This window comes from Pan paniscus, chromosome 5 (assembly GCF_029289425.2).
Source record: "Pan paniscus chromosome 5, NHGRI_mPanPan1-v2.0_pri, whole genome shotgun sequence".
Lineage (NCBI taxonomy): Eukaryota > Metazoa > Chordata > Mammalia > Primates > Hominidae > Pan > Pan paniscus.
The window spans coordinates 89,856,942-89,875,762 of NC_073254.2; the positions used below are offsets into that span (position 1 = coordinate 89,856,942).

The 18,821-nt window shown below is 38.0% G+C and overlaps 1 protein-coding gene across 1 annotated transcript in view; it reads left to right on the top strand.

The window, feature by feature from the left end:
* Positions 1 to 4,347: 4,347 nt before the first annotated feature.
* The window catches only part of COL19A1 (collagen type XIX alpha 1 chain), a 342,117-nt gene continuing 327,643 nt past the window's right edge, over positions 4,348 to 18,821 (top strand). The window contains exons 1-3 of the mRNA XM_055113849.2: positions 4,348 to 4,473; positions 13,174 to 13,253; positions 16,350 to 16,472. Of these exons, the coding sequence (XP_054969824.1) occupies positions 16,382 to 16,472 (91 nt within the window). The 5' untranslated portion in view covers positions 4,348 to 4,473; positions 13,174 to 13,253; positions 16,350 to 16,381. The remainder of the gene's footprint in view (positions 4,474 to 13,173; positions 13,254 to 16,349; positions 16,473 to 18,821) is intronic.

The window sequence follows — 18,821 nt, forward strand, 5'->3', positions numbered from 1 at the left end:
GGCTAATTTGCCCTTTAGAAACACTGAACTATTATATGTTCCTGGAATTGTTGAGAATGCTCTTCGCTTATACTAACACCACGTCTAATCAGCAATATTAATCTGGGCAGAATGGGTAGGGGAAAATAGTTCCTTTATAAATGTGCATTTCTTTGAATACTAATTAAATTGAATATTTTTCATAAATGTATTGACCTTTTCTATTTCCTTTGTAAACTGTCTCTTTGCTTTTTGGCCTATTTTTCTATTGGGGTATTTCTTTCTCTCTCTTTCACTCTGTCTCTCAAATGATTTTTCAGAACTGGATGTTTATTAACCAACATTTTCCCCAGTCATTTGTCTTTTACCATATTTCCTTTCAGAGTCACTGATCCCTAGGAAAAGTCTAATATACTAAGTGAAAGTCACATTATGATCGCCTCTTCCTTTCATTTCTAAACTGAGTAAATGTCATGAGCTAGAATGTCTTCTAGGAAGGGAAGCAAACCTAAAAACAACCAGTGGAATATTATTTTCTCTATGAAGAGAATTATTTTCAGAAACAATAGTAAACACAGCGTTTAAAATAAAAAGATGTCCTAATTTACTTTTGGCAATTACTAAGAATTTAGAATTGATATAACTACTTTCTTTTTACCCTTAAGAATATCATACGTAGTGCTGGCCTAAAAAGGAATATAATGGGAAGTGCATGCTAGGGATGACAAGTCAGATTTGGTAATTACAGTTAACAGTAACGTCTGTTCATCCACTATTGACGCATTGAAGTATTTCCATGGGATATGTAAGGGAGTCATGTATAGCTGTGCCCCATAAATTCAATAAAGAATGAACACTCTTATGGTTTGGTAACTGAGAAGTTAGCTGGGGGCAATGGTGAAATTCTTTCTTCCTGAAAAATGGAAACTATGAAAGGGGAGAAAAGTGAAAGACATTACAAAAGGGAACAAGAGCAACATGACTGGGAGTACAGAAGTATAGAAAAAGAAAAAAGAAATAGACATAAAGTAGACGAGATTGACAACTAAGGGTTAGGAGAAACACATTTTAAAAATGTATTAAATCCAAATTATCAAAAATGGTACAATGATCATTGTAAATTGTTAAATTTATATCAGTGGCGCATTACAAATATGGAACAGTTTTTAAAAATGTTTTCAATGGAATTTATCCCTCACATGACATAAAAACATTTAATTATATCTTCCTTTAGGCATAAATGTTGAAAGAAGTTCGTTTTTTAAATCTGTTAAATTTTTTAAGTACATACATGCACACAGATGAACTTGGTGTTAGAAGTGCTGCAAGCTGTTTATTAAAACTTAGAGTGCTGTCAGATTCCCCTGATATTTTCAGATGTTTGTTTACCAGCAGTACCTTCAGAAGCAAGAAGAAAACCAGATCATTTATAATTGTATTTGGCTTAGATAAATAAAAGGTGTTTGGCTAAAAGTTCTTCCTAATTGAAGTCACTTTAAAATTCAATAAAAAGAATTGGCTAAAGAAGCAAACCCTAGGTATACAGTAGTTTGTAATCATGAAACCAGCCTAGATTCAAACCCTTTCCTGAAAGAAAAAGAGAGAAATATTTGTTGCCCTGGGGATTTTTGTGTATCTAGAAATAAGCAACAGATAATAATAATTTGAAGTTTTATTTATTCATTTTTCACTTTCTTCCAAAATCTTGCTTGGGTCAATATTAGAAATAAGAAAAGGGCCATTTTGAAATATAAACAAAAATATAAGTGTTTAGCTCTCTCATAAATATCTTAACAATTATGAAATTATTAAAATGTTTAAGAAAATAATTCTAAGATAAACTTGATTTACTTGTATTAAAACAAAAATTAGAGACAAAATTGTGGACTTCCTTTTAGGTAGTTTTAAAGCATTACTTTAAATAGTTTCAATTAAGTATAAATAAGGTGAATTTAATAGTCTGACAAAGAAATAAAGCCTGGATGCTCTTAGTTCAATTCATTACTGATGGCAAGGTATATAAAGTAAAATTGCTTAGAGAAAGAAACAAATCAAATGGGATAATACTTCAAAAAAATAGAGACTGATCACCAAAAGTCTAATGAAGGTTTGTGAATCATGTTTTTCAAATGGCCATTTGAGTAGCGTGACTCATGCAATATCCTCCCTCCTTGGCCTCTTTCCACAGTCAGCCAAAAATCAGTGATGAAAATCATATGAGAAGGAAATGTATCAAGTGGTTTTAAATCCTGACATAGAAACATGGTTTGCATCACCATGAATGCCGAACTCTTAAAACTGCAGGTATCTTGATTAGGTTGAGAGAGAAGTTTAAAAATCACGAGTGATACTTTAATGGTTTCACTCCAATGAAGTGGAAAGGAGCTATCTTTTAACGTTTTTCTTAACATCTTTATTTTTTGCCTGCCTGATTTTATTTATTCCTTGATCTGGGAGCTCTGATATGTGAAGTGTATTTCTATGGTTCTAAGGTAACTTTTAAGCTTGATGATTTTCACCATTGTGGATCAATAATATAATTTATCCTATTTCTCCCACTGTGGCAATACTGAAATAAAAATGTAAAACCAGTTTATCTGTTTTCCAATGCCTGGTTTACTCTTCTGAATTCTATAAATCATTCTGTTTTTCATATATACACATACATATGCGTACACTATATGTATACATATATATAAATTTACTATATATGTATATATACCTACAAATATATATGCCTACAAGTATCCATATATACCTCCTATATATGTATATAAACCTACTATATATGCCTACAAATATATATATATACTCTCTCTACACACACATACATGCACCTACACAGAAATCTGCAGGAAAATGACACTTTCACATATTCAAAGGGATCCCAAAAGAGTTCAAAAGCCAAGATTGGAAGCACCAACCCATGGAAAGATGTATTTAAAATCACAAAATACTTCTGTGGACACTGAGAAAAACCAAGCCACACAAACGTTTACATATGAGCGTGATTAGAAGGTGGGCAGACTGCCTTAATTAACTTTATATAAACTCTTGACATAAAAGTGAAAAAATGAAACATAAATGATATATTTTCTTAGCTCAACCGTTAAAAAGCCAATTACCTAATCGTGAACGTTTGCCACATACAATAATACTTTGAAGACACTTCATGATCAGAAGTGAGAAACTCTAGGCATTTGCATCCAATCGTCATTTTATCTGTGAAACTGCTAGTAAAACATAAACCTGAAAGGCATTACTCCCAGCTCTAAGGCGACATCGCTGTCATTAAAGAAAACCTGTGCCTGAGTTGGCTGAGTACCTTCTTGCAGAGTCCCCTGTCCTCGCGGAGTGGGAGGGTCACACTGGGAGAGACTAATAAGGGCAGAGATGCGTCCCCCTTCCCCACTCGCAGGGAGCTCACTCCTCGGCGGTGCCGCAGCCCTGTCCGGACTCCACTGCGCCTCTGAGGGGCTCAAATACGAATTCAAGGTAAGCTGCGCGGCTTTGCGACCGGCTCTGCACTTGCCGTCTCACACATGCCCGGGCTATGTCATCTGCTCGTGTTTCTAGTTATCTGTGTGCATCTGCTTTTCAAGAAAATGTAAAAACTGTGCTACACATGGAAATATGTTTAGGTGGATAAATAATGCACACCTGCAAACGTTCCCATAGGTGCCTTAAGGATGGGACCAAAAACGTTTGGCAGGAGACGGCCACTCTCATGTGGTACATACCATGTAGTTCGTGTTCCTATGTTCACATGATGCAGGCTTCATGCGTTACACCTAAGTTCTAGGTGGTTTCTCTGGCTATGTGTGTCTGTGAAGCGGAACTATGGAGCACTGCTGATGCGGGTAGGGACAGACATCAAATACATTACAAAAAAAATGGGGGGTTAAAGGAGCAAAACAAACTCACTATCAATTCATGCAGTTAGAGCGCTTTTTTTTTTTTTGACGGTGTTAGCCCTGGAAGCGAGGCAGCCAGTTAAGCGGCGTAAGCTAAGAGACGCGGGGTTCCGGTGCGGTGCCCTCGGGCCCGGGGTTATCTACTCCACATGCGGGTGTTTTTCCCAAGTGCGGCTTCTCGGGGGCGGCGCGGGCGGAGATTCCCGGACTCCAGCCCCACCACGTCCCGGAGCGTCCGGCCCTGTTCCTTAATTACCCTGCAGCATGCGCAGCGCGGTCGGCCACAGCGCCGCCGCCGTCCCCGCAGTCCTCGCTGCAGCTACCGCCGCCGTCGCCGCCGCCGCCGCCGGAACGTCCCAGTCGCGGCGCTAGGAAGACGCGGCCCCAGCCTCCGCCGCCTCCGCTGTCAGAGTCCCGCGGCCACCGCCGAGAGCGCGCCGGCGCCGCAGCCACAGCGGCCGAGAACCAGGAGGCGGCGCCGGGCGGCCCAGCTAGGGCGCTGCAGGGTCGCGAGGAAGTTTGTTGGCCCGGAACCAAGCACGCCGTCGGGCACGCTAGCTCCCCGAGAGCAGGCGGGCGCGTAAGCGAACCCCCTTAGAGGTTACGGAGGGAGCGGGAAGCCGGCAAGAGGGTGGGCAGAGGAGCTGGGGGACAGGCGGGTGACACAGGAGCCCCCGAGGAGCTTCATTTGATGAGAAGGTGAAGAGGCAGAGGGGACCTGCGTGCCTTGTCAGCCTCAGGGGACAGTGGGCTGGAGAGCAAAAAGAGGAGGGCCCAGAATGCTGATAATAAGTAGTTTTAATAGAACAATCCGTGAATAGAGGCAAGAGAGTGATCATCGGCCACAGCTTGAGATTGGGAGATGGAAGAGTAAGGGAAATAAATTGCACCACCTCCCTCAATCCCCAGTTCCAAGACGACTCAGTCCCATCTTCTGCTTGGATAAGTCTGAGGAGGATTAAGATGTGAGGATAATCACTCTGCTCTAGGGGAATTTACATCTGCCTGTTAATGGAGGAGATGAAACAAACGCACACCAGTATCTATTTTCAACCACCGCCCCCCCCCCCCAAAAAGGAGAGAACACCAATGCCTCCCCCTCTGCCCGAATCAAACACTGCGATAATTCTTTAGGAGACTAAAGGGAAAAAAAAAGAAAGAAAAGAGCCCCTGCTCGTATGTGGGGTCTTGGCATCTCCTTGTTGTTGAGTGGTGGGAAACTTGCAGGACCCTCTCTAAGTAGAGAGATCTTTGATATGGGCCTGCAAAGCTGAGATATTTAGGTATTCCAGTGGTGAAAAACATGCATAAATGCCCCTTCCTGAGGAGGGCTGACAGGATTTTTGTGTAGGAATATCTCTTCAGGATGAAAAAGAGGAGGGTGACCCCCAGAGGCAGAAAATTTATGCTCTCTCTAGGGGATAGAAAGTGGAGAAAGTAACTGTCAGGTGCTTCCGTTAGGTTTTGTCCTACCTGAGCTCTCTAAGTGCTAAGGGACCTAAATGGGGTTTCCTGGGAAAGGAGGGAGACAGTATGGCAAAAGAGCAGGAAAGTGAACCTGAAACTGAAATAGACAGGTCTAAGAAAGAGCAAAAAGGTGAAAGAAACCCAAATGTGTTTATTACCACAATTGGGACATCATCTCTATATCTGAATCATTCTCATCCTAGAAAACCATCCAAAACAGATGGGAACTGTTGGTATTTTCCAAAAATGGAAAATTTCCATCTACTTTCTGGTCCTCCAGTTTAATCTCTCCTGCTGCAATTTTAGTTTATTTTCTCCAGCAGGCAGAAATGCCAATGTGGGTACACAGAGTCAATGGTTCTAGAGGCGGAAGAAGACATGAAGTTAGAAACCATGGTAGTGTGACTAAGTGGCATCACAAATGAAAATTCAATTGAAGTATGAAAAATAAACTGAAATGCAAGGAAGCAGGGCTATAGATATGCTAATATATAACCCTGAAAAGATGCTGGAAAAAAAAAACCCAGAATGAATAGGACCAGAATTGAGTCATCTGAGGCAGGCCACATTGAGGATGTACATCTTAAACAGGCAGAGAATAACTAGCTTAGCAGAAGAGATCCAGCAGGGAGGGCATTCCAGCCAGAAGAAATTGCATGTGTGAAGGCTTAGAGGTAGGAGCAAACAGTCATGTGCCTGGTAAGACAGAAAATCCAAGCGGGGTGAAATCTGAGATGAGTAGAGCAGATAGCACCTGCCAAGGAGAGATTGGAAAGGACTGGCTAAGAAGCAATAGGCTTTTTAGGGTGTTATTTTGTAAGCCAATAATAAAATAATCAGGTGAGCAAGTTGCATATTAAATTCGATAGAAAGATGATGTATGCAGAGTGGACTATTAGGCCTCTCTTATCTATGCATACGTTATGAAGCACAAAGGATTTCTGACCTCCTCTCTTTAAGAGAAATCAAAAGTAATTGTGAAGTTTTAAGATTATTAGATCAGAAAACCAGTAGAGCCCTTCAAATTGAAAAAAAAAGGGAAAAATGGATGAATTTGAAAATACGGCCATATATTATATATTAATTTAAGATGATATTGGATCATTGATATAGATATATCTGTGGAACACAACAGAGCAGGAGAATTGTAATCAGAAAAAAATGTAGGTCAGTTGTGATGGTTGAAATTGAGAATGGTACCGGAAAAGTTGATGGAAACAAATCATAGTTCAGAGAAGTGAGTCGGTAAAACAGACAAGTTGATGAGAATGGAGAGAATAGGTTAAGTGTGCTCAAAGGGAATCCCAGGTTTGAGACCCTCTGGAATGTAGACACTAGTTTGGAAGTAACAGAAGAAATAACAAAACTGAGGAAATGTGATAGAGTTGGACATATTTCAAAGTAGTACAAACATTAGGAACTAGGGAGTATGCTTTCTGTGGAGGCAGAGAGCAACTTCAATAGTACTATTTTTTTTGTTCCGCTAAGTAACTGAAATTATGTTCACTGAGCTTTCTTTTTGTTATTTTTACTCTATTTCTCCATCATTCTTTTCTTTATGCCCATCATTCTACAGATGTTAAGCCCATACCTGTCTATATTACTTAATGGTTCCCAACCTTTGATTTGTTTATTTTTAGTCCAAGTGTATTGCCTTAGACTGTATCATTCTACAGATTGATCCCATGAATACCTACTAAATGTCAAGTTTAAAGAAGACACAGATAAATAAAATACAATCTGTTTTTTCCAAGATGTTCAATATAGGGAAGAGAAAGAATGCAAAGGAGTTATAGCAGTGCAGTATAAAGTGTGCAGAAGCATAAGTGGGTATTGAGCCCTGTTGAATCACAGGACAGTGAGTAGTGAACTCTCCCTGGTATGATTCTCACAGACTTCACAGAGGACATGGCATTTGAGCTACACGTTGAAGGCAGACTAAGTGTTTTCCAGATTGGAGAGGATTGGAAGGACTTTCCAGTAGCCAAAAAAGCACATGCAGAAACCTGTGAATTGTTAATAATTTGATGGCGGAGAGTGTTTGGAAGGAGGTAGCAGGACAGGTGGTTGGACAGATGAGTTGAGGCCCCACTGTAAAAGAGCCTTGAGTGCCTCACTTTGGAGTGGGCAATGAAGAGCCACCAGAAAACTTTGAGCAGGGCAGTTAAATGACTAGGTCTTTGTTTTAGAAATAGAATTCTTGAGAAGTAGGGAGGTGGAAATAAAGGGAACAAGATGGAGAAAAGGAATCCAGTTAGGAGTCTATTGCAATTTTCCAGATTAGGAATGGTAAAAACGTGAACTAAGGCAGTTTCAGCAAGGATGAGAAAGTTGGTATGGATTCAAAAGACGTTTACAAATAGATTTGATAGACTTTGACAGAGATTTGATATGGGGTGAGGGTGAATAAATTGAAGATGATTTTGAAATTTTTAACTTGAGTTCCTAAATTAATGATGATGCCTGTAATTAAAATGTGTAGGTCATGAGGTTTCTGTAGAATATAATGAGGGCAGAAACTTTGCCTAAATTGCAAAAGACGTCTGCAAACTTACTTCAATTTAATTACTCCAGCCACTGATAAAACTAAGGAATAATGCTAGACCTAGTCGTAAACTCTTAGGGATATTTTGCCTGATTATTGGCTTGAATTTTTTACTCTATAGGCTTGGCTCTGCAGCTGGTTTTCTCTAATAGTTTATAGACTCTACTATAGCTTCACTAAAGACAGATTCTAAAGATTGGTGAAAGAACAGATGTGTAACACCTGTTGTTTTTGCTTATTTACACAATGTGTCACTTCATAACAGTATGACCAGATTTTCCTGGTGGAGTTACGTATGTATAGGCATACTGGATGGTGGTCAAGAAGTTTTGATTTAAAAATCAACCTACACAGTCACACATTATTTCCCTTTATAATAAATGCTCTGAAAACATGAGTTCTTTGAGTCATTTAACAAATTAAATCTACTTTTTTGAGAGTTGAGATGCCATGTACATTAAATGTAACAACGTATGTAAAGCAAATAAGTGTTGTCTTTCTATTTCCTCCTCTTTCTCTCTTTTTTCATGGTTCCTTTCCATATTATTTTCTATTTTGGTGTTGGCTTTAACACTCTGACCTTTTACCTAACACCAAGTTTCAAAGATGTACAATGAACACTTTAAATTGTTAGATGGCTTAACAGTAAAAATGTTAATGTTTCACAGGCACATTTGATTTGGCTCACTCAAAAACTGGTGCTGAGAAGCTCCTGACCATCTTATTTAGCAAGTCCACCATTTTTTTTTTTTGAAATGGAGTCTTGCTCTGTCGCCCAGGCTGGAGTGCAGTGCTGTGATCTTTCGGCTCACTGCAACCTCCGCCTCCCAGGTTCAAGCAATTCTCCTGCCTCAGCCTCCTGAGTAGCTGGGACTACAGGTGCCTGTCACTACACCTGGCTAATTTTTGTATTTTTGGTAGAGACGGGGTTTCACCATATTGGCCAGACTTGTCTCGAACTCCTGACATCAGGCAATCTGCCTGCCTTGGCCTCCCAAAGTGCTGGGATTACAGGCGTGAGCCACCATGCCTGGCTGTACATGTTATTCTTTGGTTTTTGTTTGTTTTTTTGTTTGTTTTTTGTTTTTCATTTTAACTCTTTAGTGTCTCTCAAAGAAAACATGATGTTTGTTTACTTTTGAGCTCTGTGACCAGAGTGGTACAATCGACTTTCCCTATTTGGCTCACTGATTTATCCCCAGTGATTGTTACATAGTGGAACCTCATCCTATCAATAGGTATCAATAGGCTATCTAGAGGCCAGGTATTAATAGGATATCAATAGATATCAATAGAATATCTATTGATAGGATGAGGTTTCTTAATGCCTATGATTAATGGTAATGAGTAATGATTAAGGTTTCTTAATGTCCCTCTCTATTCATTTTGTGTTTTCTATATACAAATAAAGATTAATAAGAACTTAAAAAAATCTATATCCTTATTCAAATATCTTTGGTTTCGATAGGTGCCTTAATGATTTCAAGAGCTAGATTAAGAAAGTTGAAGGGACAATGGCGTTTTAAAATTCACTTACCCAGCTGGTACCCAAAATTATTCCATATGGCAAATGATGGTGAGAATAATGGAATGGGGTAAAGGTTAGGGCTAGGCCTTCAGCCACTTACTATCTTTTTGTTGCCATAAGAAATATATTACAGGGAGGGCTGTCTGAATGATTTTAAGACTTTATAGGCTCCATCAATGTTGTCTACTCAAGACTGCCAGTGCTGGGCACACTCACCATTGTGATTTTGGTGCTTTGTAGCACTGGGGAACTCTGGGGTCTGGCCAGAATCTTGATAGAAATAGCTGAAAATTTAAGAGAATGCATGTAGGAATGTGATATGTCTGTCCCACATCCTGAGAGTAAACATTATGATATAACAGTAAAAGCATTTTAGTCAGGCAGACTTGGACTTGAATCCCAGGCTTTGGGATTATTCTATGAGCGTTAGTGTTTTTTATGTGTAATATGCGGATATAATACCTGTCTTCAGTACCAACATTAGGCCTGCTCTGGACCCTACATTTTAGAACACCCCACTATAGTCTTGCTCTGGATGTGCACCCGCTCTCAGGGTTAGGAGTTTACAGAGCTAAGGGGACCTGCCCACCTAAAACCTGAGCTTCTAGACCAGTCTCTGGATAATCAAGATCCTGAAATTCCCTGAAAAAAAAAATGATCCTTAATCCCCCGCAGCGTCTAACAGACCCTGTCGTTGGGTCCATCTTCCCAGGGAAAGACCACAGGTGTAAACACTCCTAGGCCCAAGGAATAGTCAAGAGTTAGCTGTTTGCAGGCATTATGGACACAACTTTGACTTACTGGCATATTTACATATGCGTGTGTGAGGCTTTTCAAGCTGCAGATGGACCCAAGAAAGAAAAAAAATGAGGGATGAACTTTGGTTTAGGCCAGAGGCCAACTCATCCCATATCACCTACTGTGTTACATTCTAACTTGACATGGACTTTCAAGACTTTATGAAGGTATTTGCTGAAGAAAAATGAGAAAGCATATTATTTTTTATGAGTGTTATTAGCTTTATTTTAACTTTCAAATATTTAAACATATGGTATGCAGACCTCTTGCCCTGCACCCACCCTCATAATAATTAACCCAATGCCTTAAAGACCCCACCTCTTAATACTGTGACATTGGGGATTAAGTTTCTAACACAGGAAATTTGGGCAACACATTCAAATCATAGCACCAGTATTCTCCATAGCCTTCTTAATATGTACTGTGAGCCATCTTTGGACAAGTTTGAGAAAAAAATTTGAGGGCCTTAAGAAACCTCAGGATCCACATATATTAGCTTGAGGTTCTTCATTAGCCACTCCATTGAGAAAGCATTAAAGATCTATATTATAGCTTAACTTTTATCTGGGAGGAGCAACACATTAAAATCTGACAACATTGGCTTGGTTCATTTGTAAATCTATCTTGATAATCACCTAGCTGGGACCTGTGGGGACAGGAAGGAAATGTGGCAAGTTTTGATGAGCAAGGAGGTTGTGGACAAAGCCAATAATTGAGAAATCCAGGGAAGGTACCAGAGATGTGTTCAGAGCATCAAGAAGAAGCCTGAGAACAGCAGGTGTCAGGGAATGGTGAGAGGTTTCTGGTCAGGAAAAGGAGAGGTTCAGAAAGACACAAGGCAAACTTTGCCCTTGTCAGTTTTGTTGAGGTCAACCTACCGGTGCCTCCAGCAAGGTTTACAATCTGAACAATTTGTTTTTAAAACATATACAAGGATTTATTTTGAGACCTTGATGAAAAGTTTTTCAAATGTTCCTAGCTGAATGGGCTACACTTCCATTTTATCAGGATCTGAATAATAGAACCCTCAAATAGCGAACACATTTTAGAAATGTGCAGAGAGGCTGGGTGTGGTGGCTCACACCTGTAATCCCAGCACTTTGGGAGGCCAAGGCAGGCGGATCACAAGGTCAGGAGATAGAGACCATCCTAGCTAACACGGTGAAACCCCATCTCTACTAAAAATACAAAAAATTAGCCGGGCATGGTGGTGGGCGCCTGTAGTCCCAGCTACTTGGGAGGCTGAGGCAGGAGAATGGTGTGAACCCAGGAGGCGGAGCTTGCAGTGAGCCGAGATCGCACCACTGCACTCCAGACTGGGCAACAGAGTGAGACTCTGTCTCAAAAAAAAGAAAAAAAAAAAGAAATGTGCAAAGAGAAATAATATTCATGATAATGACCCTTGAAAGATTATAAGATCTTGTAATGCCTTAAGAATTATTTTTAAATATTGAATTATCACTACAGATTCCAAAATAAGTATATTTCACTGTATCTCAAGATTTGTAAATTGGCAGTCTCTTACTTTTTAAAAATTCAACAAATATTTATTGAGTCTCTGATTTTCCAAGTACTGTGCAAGGCACCTAGGATACAGTGATGGACAAGACAGATATAGTCCCTGCTCTCATGGAACTTAGAATTGAGTGGGGAGCAATAAACATACGTATACAGAAAAAATAATGTCTAAGCTAGAGACCAATGTGCTTCTTGGTCAGGTAAGGGCTTTTGCGCATAGTAACATTTAAATTGAAAACTGAAGGATGAACACAGAATGTTCCAGGATGAGGAAATAACATACACAAAAACCTTCTCAAGTTGAAAACAGCCTGGCAATTTCATCACTGGAAAGAATGGTACCATATGAGGCTGGAGATGTGGTTAGGGGCCTGGTTATTTGGGACTTCTAGGCTGTAGAACAGCTTTTGGACTACATTCAAAGTACAATGGGAAGCCATTAAAAAGCTTGAAGCAAGGAAGTGACATGAACCAACTCTCATTTTAAGAAAAGTTCTCTACTGCTATGTAGAGAATAACTGTGGTCAGAATTCAGTAATGAATGAATTCAGTAATTAATTGGAAGCTGTTGAGGGGTCTAGACCAGGGTGATCTGAATGGGATAGTGGCAGAGAAATAAGAGAAATAAGTGGATGTGAGATGTGTTTGGGGTAACACTGACATGACTTGTTGATGGTTTGGAAGTAGGAGATGGGGATAAGGAAGACAGAAGAATCAGTGGGGTCCTTGGGTTTCTGGTTTGATCATTTTAATGGGTAGTAATTACTGAGACTGGGAAGAGCATGAGAAGAACAAGTTGTCGTTCGAAATCAGGAATTTATCTGGATGTATTAAGTTATAGATATCTGTGTGACATCTAAGAGAGAATTTTGAATAGGCAGCTGGACACACAGTCTAAAGTTCAGTCAAGAGGACTGGATGGGAGATGTAAATTTGAGATTAACCATCTTACAGATAATATTTAAAGCCAAGAGAATGGTGACGTCATCTAAGGAGACATTATAAAGAGAGGAAAGGAGGGCTCACAGATCCCAGTATTAAGAAATCAGATAGAAGAAAGGTCTGAGAATATTTAAAAGGAAATCCGAGAGAGTGTCAGATCAGGGAGGCCAATAAAAGAGAGTTTCAGGAAGGAAAGAATTGTCGGCTATTGGAGGTGCCACCAAGAATTGAAGAAGGGAAGAGAAACGGATTCTTCTTTCAAGTTTCTGCTGAACTTGGTGAGAGGCATTTCAGTAGAGTAGTAGAATGGCAATTCTTCAATAACTAGAACATTTAGTCAACTAGCCATAAATCTTATTCTGCAAATACTTTGGATAAATGAGATAGAAGCTAAGTGGCTCAAGGAAGTAATTAGGAGATGTCAAGGTCGAATTCATATGCTTATAGCTTTGTAGCCCTCTGGTTCTTTGTTGTTTTAACAGGGACCAAAGCTTCGGTGAACATAAATTTCTAGACTGCTTTGACACGTCTCCATTGTCCAAATATCAAGCTTAAGAGACAGGTACAACTAAATTTTTCCAATTATTGTTTATTAATATGTACAGCAAACAATTATAATATCAGGTACCTTTTGAATATTGACTAAGTTAAGGCCCTATATAATACACATGCATTAAATAATTTATTCCTAGTATTATTTCCAATTTGAAGATGAATAAATTAGGGCTTAGAGAAGGTACATAGCTTTTCCACAAGTAGCAGAGTCCAGACATGAAGCCATGATTGTCACCACTGTGCCAAACTACTAATTTATCAACCAATAGAAATCACTTTTGGTTAAAAATATAACCATGGATTTCTCTAAAAATAAGATCAATATTTATGAGTTCCTTCCTTTGAAATAAAATTAATTTCTTTAACAGTTACCAACTGACTTGAAATAATAGCTAGGATAATTTTGCAAAGTCATATGAGGATTAGGACTATATCTAGATGAGAGAATTCAAAAGAAATAAGGCTTAAAACCAGCTGTTTGATATTTAGAACGACACATACAGTTTTAATATTGCAATTGCCACTTCTAGCTATTCACCCAGAAAGATCTGAAATCTTGAATTAATTTTAAAATGCTGATCTTAGGGTATTTGGCACACACAGAATACCAAAGAAGATGGTGGCTTTAGTTTTTTTCCAGAGTGTCTACTGATAGAATTTAGACACTGGTATAATTAATTCTTTTATATTTGACTCTTAATTAAACTTTGAATGATGGCACGCAAGTGATATGACATTTATTTGCATATTTAGACCTCTTAGAATAGCTATTTTAATAATACTGCAATTACCAAATACACTGAGGGAGCCATTATATTTTCACTTGCAATTTATTTCCACATTAGTTGCTTCACTAAAAAAATTAAATGATGTTTAAGTTTTCCATTACAGGGGTCCTATTTACTAAATCTTTTATTTCAGTACGAAAGGAGTAGAAGTGTACATTCAGAAAGACAAAAAATTATTGGAGGTAATACATTAATATTAAATATAATGTCAATGGCAGCTCAGGTGAGGTAGGCGTTGCACGTATTCATTTTTTCTTTATAAACATAAGGCAAGATTACTTTTCACATGTGCAGTAATCACTTCAGTAACAGTGATTATTCAATCCAATAACAACATAGTTAAGTTTATAGAAAACATGACATCAATTAAGCCAAAATATGTAAAACTAATGTTCAGAAGGAAAAACAGACTTGTGAATAATATAATTATATTTTAATAATATGAATCATTGTATATTATACAATGCAAAAAGCATAGGCAACTTAAACAACTGGATTAAAAAAATGGGCAAAGGAGGCTGGGCATGGTGGCTCATGCCTGTAATCCCAGCACTTTGGGAGGCCAAGGTGGGCAGATCACGAGGTCAGGAGTTCAAGACCAGCCTGGCCCCATCTCTACTAAAAATACAAAAATTAGCTGGGCATAGTGGCACGTGCCTGTAATCCCAGCTACTCGAGAGACTGAGGCAGGAGAATTGCTTGAACCAGGACCTGGGAAGTGGAGGTCGCAGTGAGCCGAGATTGCGCCACTGCTCTCTAGCCTGGGCTACAGAGCGAAACTCTGTCTCCAAAAAAAATAAATAAATAAAAGGGCAAAGGGCAAAGGAGTTGAATAGACATGTCTCCAAAGAAGATACACAAATGATTGGTAAGCACCTGAAAAGATGTTCAACATCACTAATACATAGGGAGATGCAAATCAAATGCACAGTGAGATACCATCTGACACCCATTAGGATAGTAATTATATATATATATTTATTTCTTTTATTTATTTATTTATTTTTGAGATGGAGTGTTGCTCTGTCACCCAGGCTGGAGTTCAGTGGCGCAATCTCAGCTCACTGCAACCTCCACCTCCCAGGTTCAAGTGATTCTCCTGCCTCAGCCTTCCGAGTAGCTGGGAATACAGGTGCCCGCCACCGTGCCTGACTAATTTTTTTATATTTTTAGTAGAGAAGGGGTTTCTCCATATTGGCCAGGATGGTCTCAATCTCTTTACCTTGTGATCGCCTGCCTCGGCCTTCCAAAGTGCTGGGATTACAGGCATGAGCCACCACGCTCGGCCTATATATATATTTTTTAAAAGACAAAATAGCAAGCATTATCTAGGATATGGAGAAATTGGAGCCCTTGTGCATTGTTAGTAAGAATGAAAATCGTGCAGCTGTTATAGAAAACAGTAGTCTCGTTTCTCAGAAAATTAAAAATAGAATTATTGTATTGTATTGTATTGTTAGCAATTTTACTTCTGATTCTATATACCCAAAAGAATTGAAAGCAGGGACTCAAACAGATATTTGTATATCCATGTTCATAGTAGTATTATTCACAATAGCCAAAAGATGGGAGCAACCCAAATGTCCATTGATGGATGAACAGACAAAATGTGGTATATACATACAATGAAATATTATTCAGCTTTAAAAGAGGAGGAAGTTCTGAAACAATGTACAAAATGATGAACCTTTAGGACATATGTTAAGTGAAATAAAGTCATAAAACAGATACAAATACTGAATGATTCCACTTATATGAAGTACCTAGATTAGTCAAAATCATAGAGAAAGAAAGTAGAATGAAGGCTGCTTGGAGTTGGGGGAGAGGAAAATGGGAAATTATTTTTTAATGAGCACAGAGTTTCAGTTTTGCAAAATGAAAAAAGTTCTGCAGATGGCGGGGATGGTTGCACAGCAATATAAATTTATTTAATTCCACTGAACTTTGTATTTAAAAATGGTTATGAATATAAATTTTATATTGTGTGTATTTGACCACAATGTTTAAAAATAAAAAAGTGTCAGTTTAAGTGTAGTTGCTTAAAAAAATTTAAAAGCAGAGAAAATTTAACTGATAAGAAGCTGTATCAACATCAATAACTAACTAGAAACTAATCTGAAAATCTTTTCAGAGCTCTTATCATACAGATTAAGGTATATATTGAGATACACCATTGCATATATAATCATATTTCCTGTTATATGATGATATATGATGTAACATTGATTGGTTTTGCTTTGGTAACATTTTCTGGAGATGTTGAAAGGAGCTGCATACAATAAACTTTTATTCAAATTTTTTTTTTTCTGTTGCAGATCTGTGGCCGTTCACATGGTTTCAAGGCACAATGAGACTCACTGGCCCTTGGAAACTTTGGCTTTGGATGTCAATATTTCTGCTTCCTGCTTCCACTTCCGTGACCGTTAGGGACAAGACAGGTATCCAGGCCAACTCTTTGCCTAATCACCAAATGTTATTTATAGCCTTTAAGTCATTAAAACAAATCTTGTTAAGATTGAAAAGGCCATAGATTAATGTACTATAACAGAATAAATTACAATTCATTGCTTTCTTCCATTGATCTTCCCATGATGCACATTAGGAATTCCTAAAATTACCTCATTTTTTTCATATGCATAGTATATTAGTCTATGTTTCCTTTCATCTTCAATATTTACAAGTATACATACATGCATGTGTGCCTCTGTGTGTATATATGACATTATGTATCTTTCCCTTTCCTCTTCAATAATTATTCAAGTTATAAGTATGGAAACTCATTACTAATTAGGATTGACAAGGACATATCTAATCTTAATTAGGAAAAAGTGAAAAATCGGATAGGAGGTATAAAAGGAAATGTAGTTTAATTATATGTTCATTTTGTAGTATCTCAGATGAGGCAAACAAAAGGTTGACAGATCTTTAGAGCACCTTTTGAACTAAATAGACAATATTTGCAATTATTAAATGTATCAGTCTTTTCATAAATATTTCCAAAAGGCTTAAGGGCAATTTGAAATATTTACCTTCATCTCTGCTTTTTTAAATTGATTATGTGGTTAATTTGGAAGACTTTTCTTGAACATTGAGTGTGTATAAGTTACTCAGCTAAATGTAATTCATATTACAAGGTTGAATTAGACACATTGGAGAAGCCATTTGCTAGGGAAAGAGAAACTTCATCTCTCCTATGCAAACGATCACATATAATGTATTCTGATGATAATCACATATGATTATGTACTCTGAGACTGTATTATTGTGCCTATTGTTTTGAATATTTTTTCAATAATTTTTGCTAAACAAGTATAAACCCACTCTAGAGAGACTTTTGAGTTTGAGACACACATAAAATATAATTACTCATAAAGATCTAACACATCGTAGTCTTTCAGAGTGTTATGTAAGTCTTTATGATTTTTTATTATTTGGCAGAAGGTGCATTTCCTAAAATAATTCACATGAAAGTTTGAATATTCTGTTATTGTACAAAAGACATCCTGTGGCTGTCATACAATTTGGGGGGGAAACTCTTTCTTCAGTGAGAAATTAATCAGCTGTGACTCATGGCAACTACAACTATGTAAAAAAGGAAAAGAGATGTTACAGCAGCGGAGTTTATTCTGATACTATTTCTACTCTTCTGAATTTGTCTTTTTTGTAAAGAAATATAGTAGGTAATGTGCTTTGCAATTTAATCTGATATGACAGGACTTTTTTAGTTAGAAGGAAGAATGAATCTTTGGTTGAATAGGGACAGTTTTTAGGCACATGCTAGTGGGTAGTAAATGTTCTTGATGATAGCAAGGATTTGAAGGACCTAAATAAATGGTTCTCCAATTTTAGCATGAAAAAGAATCACCTGACGTATTTGATTCCTGAGACCTCCTATCGCATATTCCCATTTTGCAGGTCGTACTGGGGTGGGATTTGGTAATTTACATCTTTAACAAGCTCCACAGATGAATCTAATGCAGGATTATCTGAGGAAAACTCTTAGAGAAACACTTACCTTTGGGATAATTAACAGACATTTTGGTTTTCTTTTTTCTTTTCACCTGGTTACCTTGCATTTTATGCACCATTTTATGCCAAGGTTCCCTTTTTCTGTTATTTTATTTTATTGTTTGCTTTTAGTAACTTTTTAAAATTGTGATAAGAACACTTAACATGAAGTCTGCCCTCTTAACAAATTTTTAAGTGTATAACACAGTACTGTTAATTATAAACACGGTACTATACAGCAGATGTCTAGAACGTAATCATCTTGCATAACTAACACTTCCCCATCTTGGGATTCCCCTGAATGTTTGCTTTTGTAGCTCTAGTATCTCAACTCTTTAATCAGGTTACATGATGTATAGGACTACCAAAATGCATATATTCTGATCCAATTTACTTTGCTGAATTAATCTTTTGAAAGATTTTCCCAACAATGTGAATTCAAAATTAATCTGAACCCTAACAAGATTCACTTAACATGAAGCATTAAGGGAAATTAATAAAAGAAAAAATTACGTTTGTTTTTATCATGCTATTTGGTGGAGGGTGTTCGTAAAGCAACACGTACTGAATGTGTGATGGAAATTGCTTAACTTCAAGTATCATTTGCATTAATTGAAAATGTCAGCACAGCACTATCAAAGGGATTGTTGAAGAAGATGACAAGCTGGGCATGGCCTGGAAGGAGACCCTTCTTGTGTCTTGTGTATCTGGTTCACAGTGCAAGGTTCCCTTTTTAGTTTCCTCATGTGCAGACCTGCGCGTGTGGTCACTAACCATTT